At 32.7% G+C, this 23021-nt stretch overlaps 1 protein-coding gene across 1 annotated transcript; it reads right to left on the bottom strand.

Annotated features, from left to right (window-relative positions):
• Window positions 1-1230: 1230 nt before the first annotated feature.
• Window positions 1231-18691, bottom strand: LOC111428347 (Hormone receptor 4). Its single transcript, XM_023063832.2, has 7 exons — window positions 18267-18691; window positions 11532-11636; window positions 9872-11368; window positions 9183-9817; window positions 7452-7644; window positions 5067-5203; window positions 1231-5009 (listed from the first exon to the last, which is right to left on the bottom strand). The coding sequence occupies exons 1-7, from the start codon at window positions 18298-18300 to the stop codon at window positions 4929-4931; spliced, it is 2682 nt and encodes an 893-aa protein (XP_022919600.2). The 5' UTR covers window positions 18301-18691; the 3' UTR covers window positions 1231-4928.
• Between the last annotated feature and the right edge of the window lie 4330 nt (window positions 18692-23021).

The following is a 23021-nucleotide window of genomic DNA, read 5'->3' as shown; positions in this document are numbered from 1 at the left end:
TTTTTACCTCCTCAAAAATGAAATGGTCGATTTTTGTATTAGGAGCACATGAAATCGAGGAGGTGATTGAGTTTAATTTAAAATTTCCCGCCAAAACTTTATACCTCCTAATACTTTGAGAAATACCTCCTCGATTTGATGTACTCCTGATACAAATCGTAATTTTACCTCCTCGAAAATGAAATGCTCGATTTTTGTATGAGGAGGTAATTGAGTTTGATTCAAAATTTTACACCTCCTAATACTTTGAAAAATACCTCCTCGATTTGATGAACTCCTGATACAAATCGTAATTTTTACCTCCTCAAAAATGAAATGGTCGATTTTTGTATTAGGAGCACATGAAATCGAGGAGGTGATTGAGTTTAATTTAAAATTTCCCGCCAAAACTTTATACCTCCTAATACTTTGAGAAATACCTCCTCGGTTTGATGTACTCCTGATACAAATCGTATTTTTACCTCCTCGAAAATGAAATGCTAGATTTTTGTATGAGGAGGTAATTGAGGTTGATTCAAAATTTCACACCTCCTAATACTTTGAAAAATACCTCCTCGATTTGATGAACTCCTGATACAAAACGAAATTTTTTTACCTCCTCGAAAATGAAATGGTCGATTTTTGTATTAGGAGCACATGAAATCGAGGAGGTGATTGAATTTAATTTAAAATTTCCCGCCAAAACTTTATACCTCCTAATACTTTGAGAAATACCTCCTCGATTTGATGTACTCCTGATACAAATCGTAATTTTTACCTCCTCGAAAATGAAATGCTCGATTTTTGTATGAGGAGGTAATTGAGTTTGATTCAAAATTTCACACCTCCTAATACTTTGAAAAATACCTCCTCGATTTGATGAACTCCTGATACAAAACGAAATTTTTACCTCCTCGAAAATGAAATGGTCGATTTTTGTATTAGGAGCACATGAAATCGAGGAGGTAATTGAGGTTAATTTAAAATTTCCCGCCAAAACTTTATACCTCCTAATACTTTGAGATATACCTCCTCGGTTTGATGTATTCCTGATACAAATCGTAATTTTACCTCCTCGAAAATGAAATACAAAGTTGGATTTAAAGATTCATTTAAAAATATCGTTTAGTTATTTAGCGACATCGCTTGTTCAATAGCCAAAGTAATCTTTATTATTCAAGTTACGAACCAAAATGTTTTAAAATTTAATTGTTTAAAAACTGATGTTATTGAATTAATAAAAAGAAATAATTTTACTATTTTTATCATTTTATTTTATAATACGCAAGCTCATTTAATTATAATCTTAAAATTTAATAAACTTTTATAATGATAACGGTAACTCAATATAGTCTATACTACACAATAATACAAAAATTTATAAACACAATAACATATATAAAGATTTCAAAAAAGAAAGGTTTTCAGTTTATTTTTTCTTAAATAGTTTTCTTGTACCTCACTGCAATAATAAATAGCGTATTTGTTTATGGAAATTTTTTCAATTTTAAATTTCATGGTTTATTTCAAATTTTGAATAAATGCGTGTGTTAAATGTAAATCTCTTTTTTGTTAAACAGGAGGTTCAAACAACGACAAGTACATTGATTCATTAATTAATTTGTCAATTACATTTCTTTCTTGTGGTCTTATTTCTTATATTTAAATATTATTACAAATTATACATTTAATCATCACATTGTATAATTTTTTTTCTTTAATTCATTAATTAATTAATATTTCTCGCGCATTACTTTTTTATTTATTTTCCGACCAGTCTGATAAAGTTTATTTACATTTGTTTTTTTCTTTAATTTCTTTATAATATCTAATTTAAATTTCGAGAGAAAAAAAAACAATAAAAAGAAATCTTGAAGCGAAAGAAATTGTTTCATAGTTAATATTATATCAAATATAAGTACTTTGTCTCAAATAGATAGTGTTTATTAATAAAAACTATTCGATATATATATATATTATTTATATATATACTGACATCAGGTAGCTATTTCAAAATGTACACTTTTTTTTTAATTAATAATAATAAGAAAATAAAAGGGAAATAAAATCGAAAGAGTAACCAATAAAGTTTCACCTTTCATACCAAATACCTACAAACAAAGATCTATTCGACAAAAAAAGTAAAATTGAGGGAAGGAATTTAAACGCTTAAAAAACGCCTCATTACATTTAGGATTAGATTAAATACAACAAATTAAAAAAAAATAATAAACAAAAAAAGGAACGTTGCAAATTTTTGTACAAAAAACTTGGTTTAATTGGTAACTAAAAATATTATTTTTTTGGTCATTTAGATGACTTGAAACGAGATATTTTTTTAAAAATTGAAACATTTTTTTTCATTATCTATAATCTATTTTTTTTTTTACATTTTTTTTAATAAGAGTCTTTAAAATAGGAATGTAACAATTTCAGTCGTTTAGAGTGCGAAATGATCCGAAAATTGATGAATATTAATGAATGTATTAATGAAAAAAAAAATTTATTTAAAAAAATATCCCGATTTCATTCTATATTAATTCATCACAAGGACATAAAACATCAAATTTAATTTTTATTTTAATTAATTTTTTTAAATTTTGATTTGAATTCGCGTTTATGTCCTCGTAATGTTTCATTTTATTTACGTTAAACCACAAAAATAACACAATTATTTCGTTTTAATTATATTATTTATATTTTTTTCATTACTTTATACTTTATCTCCTATATACGCTAACTAACGGTAAGAAACGTCACGTGACGCGTTTGTTGTGACGTCCTTACGCCTTTATTATACCATAAACAAAAGAAACATTCTTATTCTTTTTCTTGAACCTATTTTTAAATGATTTTAAATATGTTATTATGGCAAAAATTGGTAACTATCATTTCATTTTTATTATTTATTTATTTATTTCGAGTAACGACTGTGTTTAAAGAGATGAGATTATTAAAATTTATATTAAGATTAATTGGCAGTATTGATTTATTGTAAAGGCAGTGAGTAAAACCCTTTAACGTACAATTAATTTGACTCTTTCGTCTCGCTGTGTGATTATAAATCACCATGTCATGATTTAAAATTTACCATTATTATAGTAAAATTACTTATTATTCAAATTGTCAACAATATGTACAAATTAAGGAGATTATTAAAAGAATGTATAAGCTTTTGGTTGAAAAGTTCTTAATATTGATGGAGTTATAAAGATACAAATAGATACGTCAAGCCCATAGAATTCTTGGTTGGGATGAGTGCTGCAGAATTAAGAGATAAGATAAAGGAGACTATGGCAGATATGTTTAGCATGGACGGACGGCTGTAAGGTTGACTAAAATTGAAGGAATGTTCTATGTAGTAAACAAGATTAATGGGCTTGTGTTATGTATAAATTTCGACATTATGGCTTAAGAATCGGTATTTAAAAAAATGTTTGAGGAAAATTGTTAAAATCGAAACGAATAACTGAGTTTGAGAATTTATATCTCAAGAACTAAAAGTGTTTTTCCAAATTGGATTGATTCATTAAAAAGTACACATTTTCCTTTATAATTAGTGGTAATTTTATAAAGATTTTTAATTTAATTTAATACGTTAAAGGGTTTATTAAAAAAATTTGATTTAATACAGTACGTAGCTTAATCGACTAGTTATTTTTAATTAAATATAAAAAATCGGTAAAAAAGTAATCTTAATTGATTTTTTTAATCGGTATATAAAAAATTGTTATAAAAAAACTGGCAGTTTTCTTAATAATTATTTTTTTTAAAGCAGTCTCACTCGTGGCAGTGTTATTTAATAAATAATTAATTAGGTTCGTTCTTTTGAGTTGTAATTTATCTTTTTTGTGTAAAAGAAAAAAAGGACGAAACGTCACAACCGCGCCACGGGTTTTTTTCAAAGGCAACGGTTTTCAGACTTTAGTTTCGGACATTTTGAAGAAATTCCGAACACATAACGCGCGCGCGGGCGAATACGCTCTTTTTCCTATTATTATTTTTTTTAATAAAAAAAACTCTCGCTTCTTGGTACGTATTATGCATTTGGTGGTCGGAGGTGTGTTGTGGTTCTCCTTCTTTTTTGTTAAAAAAGAAAACCAACTCGTCTTAGTACATTTTTAGATTACAAAAAATTTCTTTTATATAAATTTTTTTGATGTCAACGGTGTTTTTGTCGTCCGGTGTTCTTTAATTAATTAATTGTTTCTTTTTAAATAATTAAATAATTTTCTTCTTTTTAAATAGTAGCACGTTTGCGTGTAAAAAATCTATATAAATATTGGTAACTTGAAAATGTTGAACTTACAGTGCATTTTTGACCTACGCCGTGTACACAAATATCACAATACAGTTGACTTTTTCTTGCGATTAAAAAAATTACAAATTTCAGTTCTTGAAATTAAGTAGTCTCCCCTCCCCTTTTTAATTAAATTAATAATTTAATTAAATATTTTATAATTATAGTTGCCAATCAACTGTTTTATTCATGTATGTACACTCGGACGCGGTATTTTTTTCTAATACAATAAAAAAATTGTATATTTAAATTGTATATATCGCAATATTTTTTTATTTTAGTTTTTTTTGTTTAAACTTTTTCTCCCGTCAAAAAAGTGGCAGTATAGTTGTTTTAAATCTATGTGTATATACATTACTTACAAAAAGACGACGAAGGAATATTTTTTTGTGAATTTGTTTAATTAATTAATTAAAAAAAAAGAAAAAAACGATTTTCATTCTTATGTAAATAGTAATAATAGTAATAGATCTCAATCTCTCTCTTTTTATACTCCTATTTTTGTTTAAATCTCTATTTAATTCGCGCTGACGAGAAAAGATGATGAAAAAAATAATAATAATAATAAAGACGTGCTGTTAAAGTTTTAAAATTTAACAGTTTCGTGTGTGGGGATGAATGTCGCGAGGAGGGATGATCGTGATTAGTACTATCTTTGAATCGCGGAGTTTAACAGGAAAGGAACGTAAAACATTTTACTTTCGAGTAAAAGTGCAGCTGCCGATTGAACCTACAAAAAAATAATACAATTACATCGTTTCATTTTTCTATTAAGAAAATAATTTACCTCGGGTAATCTGACGAGGAGATCTTGAAATCTTGTTGGATCCTGCGGATAGATATGTTGGGTGTACGCCCTTAAACAAGTCATGTATCGCTCTTGGATGTTTTCTAATTCGGGACTACCAGTTACTCCAGCCCTTGCTAAAAATATACACAGATACATTAAAAATATGTCGAGCTATACAATTAATACGATAAAAATAATATATTTTTATGGTTAATATAGAAAATTTTTCTATATTTCTAACTATAATTTAATTAGACACGCTTTTGGCTGTGTCTTAAGTTGGACAAAATGATCGATGCGATGATATATTAGAAATGTTTGGCAGATTAATAAGAAACATTTTTTGTATACAAATTTTTTCTTCATCTTCTTGTATTCTTGAGAAAAAGAACAGAAAACTGGAGATGGGAGGGAAAGGAGATCGAGGAGGTTAGGGAGTATACTTACCTGGGGTATGTGTTTAGGGAGGATAACAGGGAGGGGCCGCATGTGATAGCTATGGCAAAAAAGGCGAATAAGGTGATGGGACAAGAATGTGGCAGCGAGGAAGATTATGTTTGAAGGTCTGGTTAGCAGTGTGATGATGTATGGGGCAGAGGTATGGGGATGGAGGGAGCAGGGACCGCTGGAGGACGTGCAGGCTAGATATTGGAGATGGGTGCTTGGGGTGGCGAGAGAAACACCGGGGTATATAGTGAGGGAAGAGGTAAAGGTGGATAAGGTCAGGGTGGAGGCGGGCAGGAGGGCAGTGAAATATGAAGAAAGAATAGAAGGGAGGCCAAGCTGCGGGATCTTGGGGGAGTGTTGGAGGGAAATTAGAGAGGGAAAGGTCAGATATGGGAAAGGACACAGAGACAACTATTATAGACGAGCGGGCTACTCGGCAACGGAGATAAATAGTAGACGAAGGGTGGGTAGGGAGATGTGGAGGGAGTTGAGAGACAGGGACCGAGATGTGCAGAGACAGGAAAGAAGGACACAAATAAAAGAGGGAAGGTATAACGAAAGATACAGGGACATAATTACGGAGGGGCTGCCTAGATACTTGTTATTGGAAAGAGATGAGGAAGGGAAAAAGTTGGTGGCTAGGTTCCGTTGTGGAAACGAGGAGAGAGCCAACAAATACTGGATGGCCGATGAGGAGAGGTGGTGTAGGCTGTGCAGGGAGGAATGGGAAACGTTAGAACATATGCTGAATGGGTGCAGTGAGTTGAGGGAGGAGGAGATGGACCGAAGGCAGATCTTAGGAGAGGGGGGAGAGGGGAAACGATAGATGAGGATGGTGATGGGGGTGAGGAGACAAAGGGATGGGTGAGGGGATGATTGGGCCGAGGAGGCGAGGGCGTGGAAATGGAGGAAGAGGGTAGAGAGTGAAAGCAATATTTGAATAATGTAAAGAATTGTAAACAATTACTGTATACAATAAACTCTTAAAAAAAATTGTATTCTTGAGTCATAACCTATTTTATCTGTAAAAACATCAATTTTGATACTTTTCAAATTTGGAAGATTCTAACGATGAAATGATTTGTTAGACATGTTTTGCAGATTAATAGGAAAAATTTTTGTATCAAAAGTTTTGCTCCATCTTCAGTTATTTATTTATTATTTATTTGCAAAAACATCAATTTTGTTACTTTTCAAATTTGGGCAAAATAATCGTTGCGATGAAATGGTTTATTAGACATGTTTTGCAGAACAATAAGGAACATTTTTTATATAAAAACTTTTGCTACACCTTCCTTTATACTTGCATCATAACCTATTCTATCTGCAAAAACATCAATTTTGATATTTTTCAAACTTGGAAGAGTCTAAGTTGAACAAAATAATAGATGCGATATAAAATGATATATTAGGCAGATTAATAAGGAACATCTTTTGTATAAAATATTTTGACCCATCTTCTTTTATTCTGGAGTCATAACCTATTTTATCTGCAAAAAAATCAATTTTGGTACCTTTTAAACTTGGAAGCCTCTAAGTTGGACAAAATAATCGACGCGATTAAATGGTTCTTGCACCATAACCTACTGTATCTGCAAAAACCTCAATTTTGATACTTTTCAAATTTGGAAGAGTGCAAGTTGGGCAAAATTAAATTTTATGTAAACCATTTTTTGCAAATTAATAAAGAACATTTTTTGTACAAAAAGTTTTGATCCATCTTCTTTCATTAGAAGCTGATTTTGATCCGGCGCCTCCACCCCTTTAACATATTTTATTAATTCGAGTAAGTTTCTTGAAAATCTTTTTCTGTGTGTTCTCAACCAACTTAATTAGACACTGATACTTGTCAAATTTCTTTAATCTCTTTCTTTGAAGTTTAAGATGATGGCAATTGAGTTAGCATCGAAAATAAATTAATAAAAATTTACCAACCTTGATTAAGCATAGTAATAACTTTAAGGCACACATATTCCTCCATTGTGAGGTTAATTCTTCGAAACATCAGGGTTACGTGCGTAATTTTCTCGACCATAAGACCCACGTCTTGCCGCAGTTGTTCCATCGTAATGGATTTACCCATCATAGATGCCAAACACGTCTGAAGCGTTTGCAAATTATTGTTTACCTATTAATGAAAAATAGACTTTGTGATTATTAATGTAAAATAAGAACATAATTTTTTATAATGTTATTTTTTTCTTGTCTTTGAACTTCGCGAAGGCCCTCTTAACAACACTGCTTGGGAATTTCAATTTCAAGTCGATGTCGCAAGACAGTAGTCTTGCGTCACGCGTTTGCTTTGCTCGGTTCTATGCTCACACAATTCGTTTCTTTTTAATGTCATTGCCTTGGCTTTCCTAACGCGTTAAATCTGGGTCAGTTATATTAAGAGGCGAGTTCGGTTCAAATCGTGAAATCACGTTCGGTTGTTTTCGCGGCATCGCCTCTCTGCTACCTGAGTGAGCTGAGCATCGCGGAAATTTTTCGTTTGCCGCCCTTCTATTTATAGGTGCTTAAACTACACCGGCAGATTAACGCTTCTTGTGTGCTGCAGCTGCAGCAGCAATGCTGCGTCGTCCCTGATTTTGCAACCGAGTTATTTTTTGGTGCTTCTATTATTAGAGTACGATGTTGAGAACAAGAAATGAAGTGTAAAATTTTTCTAAAGTAATTGTAGCATGCTGTGCACACGACATGTACAAAACAAAAGAACGTTACTATATAAAAATAATTAATATTATTATCATTAAAAATAATCAATCCTGTCAGTCCTATCAATCCTGTGAATACATACATATATATCCACAATTTGGTGACCCCGAAGATTGAACCTGCCCCCGACGAATTTTTTTTGAACCTACCATAACGATTTCTTTATACCTGCACCCGAAAATTGAACCTGCCCCCGACGAATGTTGATTGATTGAACAAAAGAACGTTACTATATAAAAATAATTAATATTATTATCATTAAAAATAATCAATCCTGTCAGTCCTATCAATCCTGTGAATACATACATATATATCCACAGTAATAATAATAGATTTAAGGTTACCAACTATAAATGGGTTATGATTTTTATTTGTTTATTTCCTTATTACAAGTATTTACTAGTTGTTATAGTTGATTATGATCTCTTAAAATGAAATCATTTGTGGTATGAATTGTATAATTTCCTGTTAATTAAAGTCTTGAGAAAAACATATAATTTTTATTGGTAAACACAAATTATATGTTGTCTTGGGTATAATTATGTTAGGTAATTCGAGGCGAATTAATCTTTGAAATTTTCGACCGAATTTGATCATTCACGAAGGTAAACGACCGAAACGACATCGCTTGCATACTAACTCAAAAAATAATAATAATCCAAGTATAATAACAAGTAAACAGGAAGAAATCGCTTCGAACAAAGATACCCATTAGAAATAACAAGCGCGCATGACAAGAACTCCAAGTGTATCGCAAATGGGATGGAGACTCAGTCGACCTTTTACGTGATTTTTGTGACCTTTTCTATAAAATGTATGTCATTGACCTTACAGTTCACGTTTCTTGTTTGCGTAAGCATTGTGTAAGATCGTTGGATAAATACCGCCTTTCTTTTATTGTTTAAAACAAATTAAATTAAACAAAACAAGAATTCAAAAAAAAGAACTCACCTCTTGGTTAAAATCAGTCTCTCCAGTAGAAGCCATTTGCTCCAAAGACCTCTTGTGGCTCCGAAAGTGTATCGCTTGATAAGCAGAAGTGGTTAAAACTAAAAGTTCGTGCCACTTATGAGTTAGTAGCCTCGTATGGACCTCAACTGGAAGTTCTAAATAAAACGGTAACCTCTTCGTCCACTGTACCAATTTGTAAACGATCGAGTCGCCGATTTGAATGAGCTTTGAGTTGAGATCCGATTTGTGGTCGAGGAGCTCTTCGAGGTTTTCCAGTGTGGCAATATCCTGGAAGTCATCACAGTCTATGAGCGTCTGTATCATGGATCTAGTATACTCTATCGAATAATTTCGATCCCTTGAACTGCTAACGGCACTATCGAGCCTTTGGCGAAGATGTACGACTTCGCTAGGGTTCGTTAACGCCGTTTTTAAAATGGTGCCGTTCACTAAGTGAGATGGGATGCTGGTTGGAGACTCTTGTTTCATTTGTGGTGAAAGTTGAAGAGGTTTATCGGCTGGTTTCGTCGCCGTTTGTTTCGCGGCGGTTTTCTTGTGTTTCTTGTACTTTACTTTGTACAAGTTGTAAACAGCACCGCTGTTTCTTCCACCCGGCATTCGATCTTCTCGAACAGCTAAAACAAAATGATTTTTTAAAAATTCGTTATTTTGATTGATAATTTTTTTACCTTGAAGCACCATCCCTTGTTCGATGCATTTTTTAAACCTGCAGTACTGACACCGATTTCTTTGGGCTTTCGTAATTTCACAGTTTCCATCGGCAACACAAGTATACACCCTCCGATTTTGCACCGTCCTTTTAAAAAAACCTTTACACCCCTCACAAGTGATGATACCGTAATGAAGACCGGTCGCTTTATCTTCGCATATCATGCAGATCATTGGTTGTTCCTCCTCTTCCTGACAGTCTTGTTGTTGTTGTTGTTGTTGTAGTTGTACAACATCTTGAAGTAATCCCCCGGTTCTTCCACCCCCACTTCCGTAAATCATGCTGTTTGGATGTTGCTGCGTTGGTGATAAAGATGAACTTAACGATGAGGCTAAAGATGATGATGTGGGCGAGGAAAGATTTAAAGCTTGTTGATTCGAAGAAGATGACGAGGATAAGTTCGTTAAGGGTAGATTTAAATTGCTGCTATTTCCGGCGGATCCCGGAATTTGCGTTAAATCTCCAGCCCATAGCCTCTCCATGTTAAGAGGAACGTTGGTAAAATGAGAAATGGGCGAAGATATCGATGAGGGGTTATGATGGGGTGAAGATCGTACATTGGGAGCAGGAGATCGTATCGATGGTCGGCGCTCCTGACCGAGATTGAGCAACATTTGAGCTGCGTTTTCCTCAGGGTTTGATCCGGTTGAGTTGGAACTAAGTCCCGGACTCCAGTTCATTGGACCCCCTGACGTTGTAGGTAGTCCGGTGGCAAGTAACTCTTTCTCTTGGTCTTCCGCGTTTTTCCAAACCATCGTTCGTACTCCACCCGATTCCCCCATAATTACAGTCGGTGCCCCTTTAATATTTACATTTGACGTCCGATGTGGTGAAAGTAAGTTAGCCCCGAAGTTACCCCCGATTAGTTCAGGTTTCACCCCGTTTATTCTCGGACTTTGAAACCAAAGTTGATTTTGTATCACGGTGTTCTGGGTGGTAATCACTCCCAAACTTCTCATATTCGAAACGAAAGGAGGCGAACTAACCCCTCCACTATGACATCCGGGGCTTCCTTGTTGCTGGCGTTGTGGTGAAGTTGGTGGGTGCATTATCAGGCTGGGGCTATGTCGTATCACTGGACTCACGTTCGCCGGTCTTCCTGGTGAACTGTGTGGCCTTGGTGGTTGGGAAACTGGGCTCGCGGATGAAGGGGGCCTCAGGACGGGTGGAGGACTATGTGACCTAGATACGATGGGCAGGGGTTTGATGACGGAGGTGTTCCTATTTGAGGAGGAGTTGGTTTCCGGGTGGTGGTGAATACTGATTCCGCCGCCATCAAAGACTCCGGAATCCTCCAAACCAGTTGTTAGTGGTTCGTGGCCGAGAGGTTCCAATTTGATACCACGACCCGGGGTGCTATCTGGACTCGGGGGATTCTGGACCACTTCGGACATCTTCGGGGAGGCGGGACTGATTAGGTCGGGTGATGATGTGCTAGTATCCGCGACCGATTCGCCTGGAAGCCGAGACAGAGTTTTTGCCTAGAAGAAAATCGTCAGGAAGGACGAGAGGTTGCCTACTGGCCAAATATAGCTACTAAAGCTATGCTTACTATCTCAAAAAAGGGGATTGAAACGGATGTATCTTACATCTAATAAAAATTTTCGGGTATTCCTTACCGTCACTGCTACAGCGTGAGTCTACCTTCCTGCGTTTCAGCTTCAGGTCTTGGAACAGACTCATTTTGTCAAGCTCACACGGCGTACGCGTCAGAGTCATAATTCCTAAAACATCAAAAAATTAAATTACGTTTCATGTTAATTTTAACACTTTGATCTTTAGAGTGCAAAACGATGTCTTATTTGTTATCCGGCACGGAAATGAAGGTGAGTTTCTTACGTAAAAGGGGAAAGTTGCGCTATAACCGCCTAAGACAGAGACTACGACGACGACGACTGTTATTTAGGTTGTTTTTCAATGGTAAGTAATTATTTCCTGGTTTATTCGAATTGTACGAAAGTTCTTCTTAATCATCTTAATTTACTTTCAAATACGATTAAATTAATTTCTAACGAGTACATCTTAATGTTGGAGATATCAAGAATTATTTTAAATCCAAATCAAGAAGTATGTTTCAAACTCGTAAAAGTTAAAAATGGAGTTAAAGACCGAGTTTGACATTAGCGAAAATGGGGAAGGGGGTTCCCCCCTGGTTTAGAAAGCGCAATAGTAATTTTCGAATTGGATGTGCCTCCTTGCGTAACATGGTATAGAGAAAGTAACGGGTGAATGTACTCGCCTCCTATTCGCGTCGCTAGATTGCGCAACTTAACGCGGATAAGGAAAAACGCGCGTCGTGGAAAGACGAAGCTTGCGGTTTCTGTTTATTTGTTGCGATAATTGGCGTCGTTATTCAACTTTGGAGCGCACTCTATGGCGTAATACGGTGGCTTCCACAGTTGATTTGCGGTCTGAAAAGATGGGAGACTTCGACGTTGCGTTCAACAACAAACCTCATTTGTTAAAGAAAGAAGTAAAAAAAAATTGTAATTAATTTAATTTTTTATTTGTAAAAAATGAAATCTTTTACTTTATTTAAATTAATAAAGAATGCGGTTAAGTAATAAACATAATGTATATTAAATCAATTGATCTTGTTTTATTACACTTTACATCCTGTTTATTACCATTTAAGAAATAGAAAATTTAAAGCAACGATATTTATACGTCTCGCCTTGATTTGTAAGATCGTTTGCAATAAGGAAGTGTGGTCGACATCCTCAAATTGGATTCAGTTGTAAGGTTAAGTGCATACAGCTCAAGGATAAAGATTTCAACAAAGCAATAAGTGAAATCTTATATCAATTAATTATAACTAAAAAAAAACTAAATAAGTATAGTTAAATGTTTTTGTGATGAATCTTTGTTAAAAGTTTTTAATTAATTTTCTAGCGAGGAGGAAATAAAGTCGACCTCCGTTTGTGACCTTTAGAAACGCATAAGGACGTCGTCATTGTCGAGTTGAGTATTACCCAAGATAGTTAAAACAATATAACAAAAAGTTCGATTCAATATTATTTTTATTAAGTTCATAAAAATGTTGGCGTAGTTTGCTTGTTTAGTTCGAGCACATAGTTTCGTAAGGTCAGTTTCGCGACGCCGCTATAAATATCCTGGCGCAAACAGTCTAGAACTCCAAGATATATCGAAAGAACTCCAGAAAAAAAGTTATAAAGAAATTAATAATACGCGTTTTTCCCTTATCCTTACATAATGTACGCGGGCAGTTGTTTTATTTTTAAAACGAGTTGGTGCTGTGTCATTTTGTTTAATTACACCTATGCTCAATGCGCTCTGTTAAACAAAGAATAAATTTAAAGTCGAATCGAGACGCGATGTTAATGCATCTCGTTAATATGCATAATGGTGAGAGAGTAGATTGAAAAAAAAATGTTTTTATACTATCGACCTTTGTAATTTTTTCTTATATTAGATGAGAATGTATTAAAGAAAGAAAGAAGAAATAATCTTATTTTTACATTTTCTTGATCATTCATCTCGATTATCTACACGAATAATATTATCTACACATTCATTGTTTCTAACCTTTTCTAATAAGCCACATTTTAGCACAAAATAACAATAATTATAGTATGATGATAATAAAAAGGGGCCAAAATCTGGATTTCAATAAATTATTATGAAATTCTCAGCGTTTTTCAAAATATCTTTTATTTTTCGAGATATTACATTTTCAAAAAATCACAATAAATCATCATGAAATTATTAGTATCTTTAGTTCAAATTATAAGCTTTCCAACGAAAGAAGCGACTTTTCAAAATACGTTTTAGTTCTTGAGATATTAGTTTTTAAACATAATGAGACATTATCTCATTTTTCGAACATACTCTGAAATCTCGAAGAATTCTTAAAAATGTTTCTTATTGTTTCGAAATTGATACAAGTTTTTGATGCTTTCAATAAGTAACTTTACGGTAAGTGCTTTCAATAGTACTTCAACATCTCCAAGACTCTCAAGATTTCATCTGCTTACGCATGTTCACCAAACATTTTCCATATTGGGTTGGGTTGCTTTAAGATAACTAACGTGTTGGATTTATTTAGCCAACATTTAGCCCTTCAATAATAAATTTTATAAGAATTTTTAGAACTTATAAGAAGAAACATAATGTTGCTAATGTTTGAAGAATAAAGTATGAACATTTTGGTACTCGCGCTGTTATTAAGAACAACAAATGGAATAAAATAAATTATTGGAACTGATTTTTGAGTTAATAAGGAACATTTTCTGTATCAAACATTTTTATCCCACATTAATAATTTCTAAGATATAACCCAATTTATTTTTAAATACGTCAATTTTCATATTTTTGGATTTTTACACATTTGGATGTCTCTAAGATATCAACAACAAGAAATGAAATATAATAAATTATTGGAACTGATTTTTGAGTTAATAAGGAACATTTTTTGTATCAAACATTTTTTCCTACATCCACTAATTCATGAGTTACAACCCATTTTCATTGCAAAACCGTTAATATTGACACATTTCATTTTTGTAATGATTGCGTTACCAAAAATAATTAAAGGGATTAAAACGATTGATTAGAAATGAATTGTCGGTTAATGAAGAACATTTTTTGTGTAAAACTTTTCTATCCAACTTTAATAATTTCTGAGATATAACCCATTTTGGTTTGAAATACCTCAATTTTCATATTTTTGGATTTAAGCACTTTTGAAAATCTCTAAGTTACCTACAAAAACAAATGGGATAAAATAGATTATTTAAAGTACTTTTACAATTAAAAAGGAACATTTCAGTATCAAAAGTTTTCTCCCACTTCCTCTAATTTATGAGTTATTACCAATTTTCATTTCAAAAACGTTAATATTGACAGATTTCATTTTTGTGATGGTTGCGTTACCAAAAATAATTAAAGGGTTAAAACGATTCATTAGAAATGAATTGTCGGTTAATGAAGAACATTTTTTGTGTAAAACTTTTCTATCCAACTTTAATAATTTCTGAGATATAACCCATTTTGGTTTGAAATACTCCAATTTTCATATTTTTGGATTTAAGCACTTTTGAAAATCTCTAAGTTACCTAGAAAAACAAATGGGATAAAATAGATTATTTAAAGTGCTTTTTCAATTAAAAAGGAACATTTTCAGTATCAAAAGTTTTCTCCCACTTCCTCTAATTTATGAGTTATTACCAATTTTCATTTCAAAAACGTTAATATTGACAGATTTCATTTTTATGATGGTTGCGTTACCAAAAATAATTAAAGGGTTAAAACGATTGATTAGAAATGAATTGTCGGTTAATGAAGAACATTTTTTGTATAAAACTTTTCTATCCAACTTTAATAATTTCTGAGATATAACCCGTTTTGGTTTGAAATACCCCAATTTTCATATTTTTGGATTTAAGCACTTTTGAAAGTCTCTAAGTTACCTACAAAAACAAATGGGATAAAATAGATTATTTAAAGTACTTTTACAATTAAAAAGGAACATTTTCAGTATCAAAAGTTTTCTCCCACTTCCTCTAATTTATGGGTTATTACCAATTTTCATTTCAAAAACGTTAATATTGACAGATTTCATTTTTGTGGTGGTTGCGTTACCAAAAATAATTAAAGGGTTAAAACGATTGATTAGAAATGAATTGTCGGTTAATGAAGAACATTTTTTGTGTAAAACTTTTCTATCCAACTTTAATAATTTCTGAGATATAACCCATTTTGGTTTGAAATACCTCAATTTTCAAATTTTTGGATTTAAGCACTTTTGAAAGTCTCTAAGTTACCTACAAAAACAAATGGGATAAAATAGATTATTTAAAGTACTTTTACAATTAAAAGGGAACATTTTCAGTATCAAAAGTTTTCTCCCACTTCCTCTAATTTATGAGTTATTACCAATTTTCATTTCAAAAACGTTAATATTGACAGATTTAATTTTTGTGATGGTTGCGTTACCAAAAATAATTAAAGGGTTAAAACGATTGATTAGAAATGAATTGTCGGTTAATGAAGAACATTTTTTGTATAAAACTTTTCTATCCAACTTTAATAATTTCTGAGATATAACCCATTTTGGTTTGAAATACCCCAATTTTCATATTTTTGGATTTAAGCACTTTTGAAAGTCTCTAAGTTACCTACAAAAACAAATGGGATAAAATAGATTATTTAAAGTGCTTTTACAATTAAAAAGGAACATTTTCAGTATCAAAAGTTTTCTCCCACTTCCTCTAATTTATGAGTAACCCATTTTCATTTCAAAAACGTTAATATTTAATAAATTACACATTTAATTTTTGTGATGGTTAGAACGATTGATTAAAAATGAATTATTTGGTTAATAAAGAATATTTTGGTATGAAACACTTCCATCCAACTTTGATAATTTTTGAGATATAACCCATATTTATCTAAAAATCATTTAGAAGTTGGGTAAAATAGATTATGTTGTATTATAACTAATAACCGATTTATTAAGGTTAAAATCTCACCAAACAATTATAATATCCACAGAAATTATGTTAATACTCATTAAGAAAACACCACCGTTACTGTCCACGTAGATATAAACACTGTTTTTATCACATTTTGAGGTCACGTGAGAACATATTTGATATCTATACAGTTTATTTTTTGATAACTATCCCAATAAATAGCAAAAACAGATTGTTTATTCCGCCAGTTGAGCTAACATCCACGTATAAGAGCGCACCTTTTTAAATTTTATCATTTTTTTATTGTTATAAAGAAAGAAAGCAATTTTTTTACATTTTTTGAGTCACTTCACCTTGACCCTGCTGCCGCTTTTCTTTCGGAACGAGCTCGCAAAAGTAACTGTTCTTCGCTTCCGTTACTTTAAGTGAAAGTCACTTTCTTGCGCGGACAACACCTCGTCATTTTACCGTCTCGATGACGTCATTAGGCATTATTCAGAATGAAGGATTATACCTATGTAAGATGTAAGGTGTTTCTGTTTCTAATAAAAGACTTTTTTATTATTTTTTTTTGTAAAAAAGGCCAACGGTAAACGTATATTACGCACTGAAAAGCGGAATAGATTATCGTTTAACCTTGAACTTAGGATCGGCGAAAGAATTCCGCTTATTTACGTCGAGTTTCTCTTGAATGTAACAATATTATATCGTTTAAGTTTTTAATTTTTCTTCATTTTATAATTTTTAATGAAACTTTCTGGGAAATTCATTTTCGATTCCAAAGTAAAGCGTGTTTTTCGGAAAATCGTTCTCTATCAATTGTTTGATAACAGATTAAAAACGGAGTTGTGCGTTAATGTATATTGCACATTGACCATGCGTCGTCGTAAGTTTAAAAATAGAACCACTACTTACGGCGACGTTTACGATGAGTAGACTCGAGCTTGAATTATTTGTACGCAGCCTTGTGCCGTTTTTGTAAAATTTTTTTTATACAATTATCGCCGCTAAAATAACCAAGCTTTTTAATCTATTTTAGGTTAACTCCTTTTTAAAATAATCGCCAAATTCTATTTTGAACACAAAATATTTGCTGATTATCAGCGATTTAATAAAAAGAATGTTACGCAACCGACTTCGCATTGCACTTTTATTTATAAACTTGAAATATCGCTCAGCTATCGAATAGTTTCATAAAACGGACGCGATCCTATTCAATGTTAATCATTCGTGGTCCTGATACATTGTTTGTTTCGTAAAAGCTTCTTACGTGTGTAATCGTTTTTCGATTTATAACCGGCTTTTATATTTTGTTATTGTGAAAAACTTGTGTTATATATATATAAATTAAAAAATTCGATTAAATCATACAAACATAGTTGAACTAATTGTAAGATCTAACTTAATTCAAATATATTATGTATTAATATATAGGGTGTTTATTAATTCGATTGCATAATAATGTAAATACTTTATCTAATATATTAGCCAAGAAGGAAATTAATAACAGGAAGTAATCCTATCTCGGTTACTTTTTAATCTATCAACATACATTATCATTTTTCAAGTTAATGAAGTCTCTTGAAACTAACAATAATGATTCACTTATTACAGAGAAGATGACTAGTTGTAAAGATATGTTAAAAACTGTTAACAATGAAAATAAATTAAACAAAAAAGCAGAGTTGATTGTTGTGATGAAGTTTATCGCGGAAGTATTGAAACCCGGAAGCAAACATCTCAGACTGGTGACGTAACTTCCCTGAAGTGCATCACCGTGCGCAACGTTGGTTCGAGTTCCCAGAAAAATTGCGCGCCATCTGCTAACGACATCTCAAATCGTTTCCCATTCCACATAAATATTACAGTGGTGGGCGCGATCAAAGAAATGTAATAATATATTAAAATTGAAATAAATACCTAAGGATGACATTTCGACCCATCCATCCGTCATTAAGGTTCCTTTAAAGGAGCAAAACCACGCGCGATATAAACGAAAGAAGAACTAAAAGCACTGAAACGTGGTTATCCATTTCTTCACTGAGATGAATTAAATCAAGATTTCCTTCGTTTCTTCCTCATTAATGAAGTGATCGAATTCACCGATGTAAACATTAAACGTTTTTAATACAAAAAATGATTATAACTTAACTCTAAACTGTTGTGGCAAAAGTAGTTTTTAATTTAATCGCGAACGTCGTTGTCGTCGCGTTGTTTGTACCGGGGCCAACTTCACGGCGTAACGGTTCTTGTTGTACTACAGTAACAGCTATACGCGATGAGAACGTTTCAGACGGGCGCGAATATAGGCCACAAACTATCGCAGGCACATTGTATTTCTTTGACGAGCCAGTAGTGACTCTCCGCAAATGTAGAATGGAGTGGGGCGAATACCCAAGTGTGGGGCCCCCCTCTATAAACCAACTTTCGAGATCTTTTCCGTGATGGCGAAGCCACCCAAAAACACAAATTTCTCAAACCCAAACTCAAACACATTTATTATCACTATAAATCAGAAATTGATAATCACAAAAAAAGAGAATGCAAAAAGATTTATGATATCGATAAGTTTAATAGTAATTATGACTTTTCGGTTAAGAGTTATTTTCGTTCAGAAAATAACGTCACGTGATATTTTGAGTGAGTCGTTATAATTACGAAGGCACGAGAGATAAGGAGCCAAGTGGAGATAGGCCTAATAGTGGCAGGCGCCATTTTGTTATCGATAAAACACAATTTGTTTGTATCAAAAAAATCATTCATTATTAAAGATATATCTAAAATATATATACATATTTTATAATAAACTCCCACCACCTTACATCATTTTTGAACTTTGCAGTTTAGTCTAAATCCTCAGTCATCTTGTCAGGAGTTGTTCCATTCAACTGACAGGAAAGATTGTCAGATTTCAATTTTTCCGCCATAGTAGCAGGAATTAGTAAAAGTGTAGGAACAAAAATTTGTAGCTACAAATTATTGATAGCATTAGAAAAACAACACAAAACTCATGTCAAAAACTCGGTCGCAAGCGATCTCAGCTAAATAAACCCAAATGACGATGTCACTTACACTTGAGACGCTACATTTAATACCACATCAACACAAGACTAATGTCAAAAAATGCATCGCCTGGGCTAAATTAATTAAAATGTCACTCAATGAAGCCGAGGTGTTATACAATTAATACCACATCAACACAAGATTGGTATCAAACTGGATTGGTTACTTAATCAAGCCGAGGTCGCTTGCGGCCGAGGCGCTACATTTAATACCGTATCAACACAAAACACATTATAGTGACGTTACATGATGTTGAAACTATATAATTAATATCAATTTAACAAATATCTGATGTCAAAGAATGCATGATTCTAGTTTAGCATTCCTATCATAAGACATGCCAATAGATTTATTGACATCTCAGATATTGGGTTAACCTAAATTGTCGTAAAGTGATTCAGAAAACAATAATGCAGTAAAAGTCATTGGTTTTGAAGTAATTACATCGAACAATTAGATAAAAAAGTTACAAAACAACAATACGAAGATTAAGAACGATAAATAATTATAATTAGTAAATCAATTATAATAAAGTGTTTGATCGTATAATAATCCGAGCTGATTCGTTGTTGTTTCTCTGTCGGATGTAATAATCGTAAAACGTAAAAGTAGCGTCGATAGATAAACAATAGAATAGTTTCATAGCCGCGGCAACTGATCGACGGGGTACCCTTGGCGAGGCAACTTCGAAAAGGCCGCCGTCATAATGCCGCGAAAATGACGCGGAATGCGCCGCAAAAATCCACCAACGGCAGGCGCATAGGTTCAGTATACGCCATCCGGGTCATGGCTGCGATGGTTTTCTACGTTTTTTTTTCTTATTTAGTAGCACATTTCAAAAAATACACAATAATAAATAAATCACATTAAACCAGTATCAGTAAAACAGAGATAGAAATAGTGTAAGAGAATTTTTGAGAAAAAGTTCAAAATTTTTTGTATAGTTACAGTTACATCAATATTTCTAGAATGCGTAAATGCATGAACACAGGACTATTTTTAACTATTGTTGTTGTAAATATAGGTTTAAGCTGTTTCAAACATAGCAAAACAAAAAAGAATGTTTACGTAAAAATTAACTCAACTAGAAGAATAATAAAATATTCTAAATAATCTAAACATTTAATTTTTGCAATTCAGAATGACATTGATCCGATTATGCTTGACAATCAGAATTTTTGCAATTTACGTGAAGTATATGGAAGTTTACATTTGTTTGAGAAGATTCTCAAATTTTACTGAATTATTGAATTTCACAACAAATCTAATTCCAAATTCTTTAAAATTCCTGGAAAATCAGAAAATCTGCCTATAATAGTTTGCTTCCAACCATAATATTTTCTTCTATACCTACTCATGATTTTATTTATGACCAAGAGAATTTGATTTTGTACCTAAGATTTTACTATCATCCTTGATACTTTTGCCCATAATATTTTGCTTTTGCACATGAAATTTTCTGCAAATGATGATATCTAACTCTGCGTATGATATTTTATATTGTAAATGATCATGATATTGTTTCTGCACCTAAGGTTTCTCTTCTGCACTTGATATTTTAATTCAGCCAGAGATATTGTACTTCTACCGTGTTGTAATTCTAAGTACTGTGTTAGACCCTTTCTGCAGAAACTCTTTGACAATTCCAGTGTCTATGACATTTTGCAAAAATGTATTAGTTCTTTAGTAGCAGCTGCTCCTATGTTCAAACATGCCTGGTTGCGTTCTTTATCAGTATTATATACATTCATTGTTAGTATTAACTATTCTTTTTCTGCAAAAACTTTTGCCAGTATTCTTAATCAATAAAAATAACTCCTAAAAATGATAACGTTACCAAAAACTTTTTTTAAATTTAAAATAATAATATTGTAATGCAAAAACATTAAAAACTGTTAACCTTAATAATAAATTATTATTACACCATTCGAGATAATGTTTGAGAAGTCGTAAATACTAACTGGTAATTCGAAATTCAATCTTTATCAAAATGAATACTATTTCTACAAAAATGTCAATCGGTATAAATATTTTCTAATCTCCTATGACTTCTATGCATACACATATCGATGACCCATATTCACTTCCTGTTCGTATAGAGTTTGTTGACCCATTTCCATGTGACGATTGTTTATTTTTACTAGAGCATGCCTTCTAACGGTGCAGCTTCCTTTTCGTTTTGGCAAATTTAGTAACAGTTTCAGGTACTTTTTTGAAAGTAAAAATTGTTTCAAATGTTTTAATAAAGAAAATAAGTTTACGAGTGTGGTTCGAATGCAATTAAGTGAAATTTGTCTATTACGTAAATCTAAATTCTAATCGGTGGAAAAATAACGCAAAATAACCGATTTCAAGTTTTATATAACGATGTGTTGCGTAATTATTTAATAAAGTACATGCTGGAAAATTTTCGATTCCAAGTAAAACGTAACAGTTTTACTTGTTGTATTTCTTTTTCTTAATTATACCATTAAGATATAATTTCAACATTTCACCCATAACTTTGTGGTTTTTATCATTTTTATGTATCAAATTAAAACTGTTAGTTTCCATCTTTTTGCTAAGGTGGAAATAGACCAAGGTTAGTAAAAAAATTGTTAATTTCGAAATTGCTAGAAGATCTCCGAAAACGAGTTTTCGAGTATAGTCTCAATAGCAGCTGTGGGCCAGAGTAGAAATTTCGTCAACGAGCTTCGCTTTTTACAAGTTCATTATCCAGAATAAACAGCCGCTTTCTACTCTTTGGCAATACGGCCGAAGCCCGTTCACGGCCATGCGCAGGTCAAACTCGGCATGGCAAAAGTTGTTGTTGTGACATTGCAGAGAGTAACAATATTCTCGCTTCATGGCTGACGCAAAAACGTTTATTCTTTGGTAATGGGCAACTACTAAAAATGCAACTATGCGAAACCGAGCCAAGAAGCAATGATAATATTCTCCCATGATGACGTCCACCACACCACGTTGTTAATGCGGAGATGGCAAGGTGACCTTGACCTTTTCCCAGTCGAATATCATATTGTTTCAATTAACGATTTTATTACAAGTTAACATTAATAATTTTTATTTATGCGGCAATAAAAAAATTTGGGATTAATTTTTTAGGTGTTGTGTCATTGTTAATGTAAGGAGGAGTAGTGGTGAGACGTAAAGGCATGCGGAAGAACGACTGCTTTCCCGAGCCAGGCAAGAACAAAAAAAGGAGTAGCAGGCATTCGCACATGGCAGTATGACCCGATACGCCCGCAGGAGAGCGGGAACGCGGTGTCGATGACCCCACGTTGCCTGGATACTACACGCACGCCCCCGTATCGTAAATATAGATCACTACTTGATGCTCAACGGCGCCCGGTTCTTCTGGCCAAATTTTTAGTTTATCTTTTCGACATCACCATCATGAAATTGATTACATTATTAATTAATTAAATCAATAAATTAATTTGATCTAATCAAATTAAAATTCAAAATTCCAAAAAAAATATATCTAAATGAATAATTTAATAACAAATTTCTTATAATAACAAAAAAAATGTATTGTAATCAATAAAACGTCTAAAAAATAGCTGGAGCGTTACTCGAAATTTGAATGTATTCCTGCTACGTCCTTGGCAA

The sequence above is a fragment of the Onthophagus taurus genome, chromosome 10 (genome assembly GCF_036711975.1).
Source record: "Onthophagus taurus isolate NC chromosome 10, IU_Otau_3.0, whole genome shotgun sequence".
NCBI lineage: Eukaryota > Metazoa > Arthropoda > Insecta > Coleoptera > Scarabaeidae > Onthophagus > Onthophagus taurus.
This window is presented reverse-complemented; position numbering and strand designations above follow the sequence as displayed.

Bases quoted from the DNA above. Each gene is read 5' to 3' on its own strand.
- LOC111428347 (XM_023063832.2), bottom strand. From the start codon at position 18,300: ATGACGGATGGATGGGTCGAAATGTCATCCTTAG. The intron at 5,204-7,451 runs GTTGGTAAATTT...GTATATTTTTAG, and splicing joins TATTACTATGCTTAATCAAG to CAAGGGCTGGAGTAACTGGT. The intron at 5,010-5,066 runs GTAAATTATTTT...ATTTTTTTGTAG, and splicing joins TCCTCGTCAGATTACCCGAG to GTTCAATCGGCAGCTGCACT.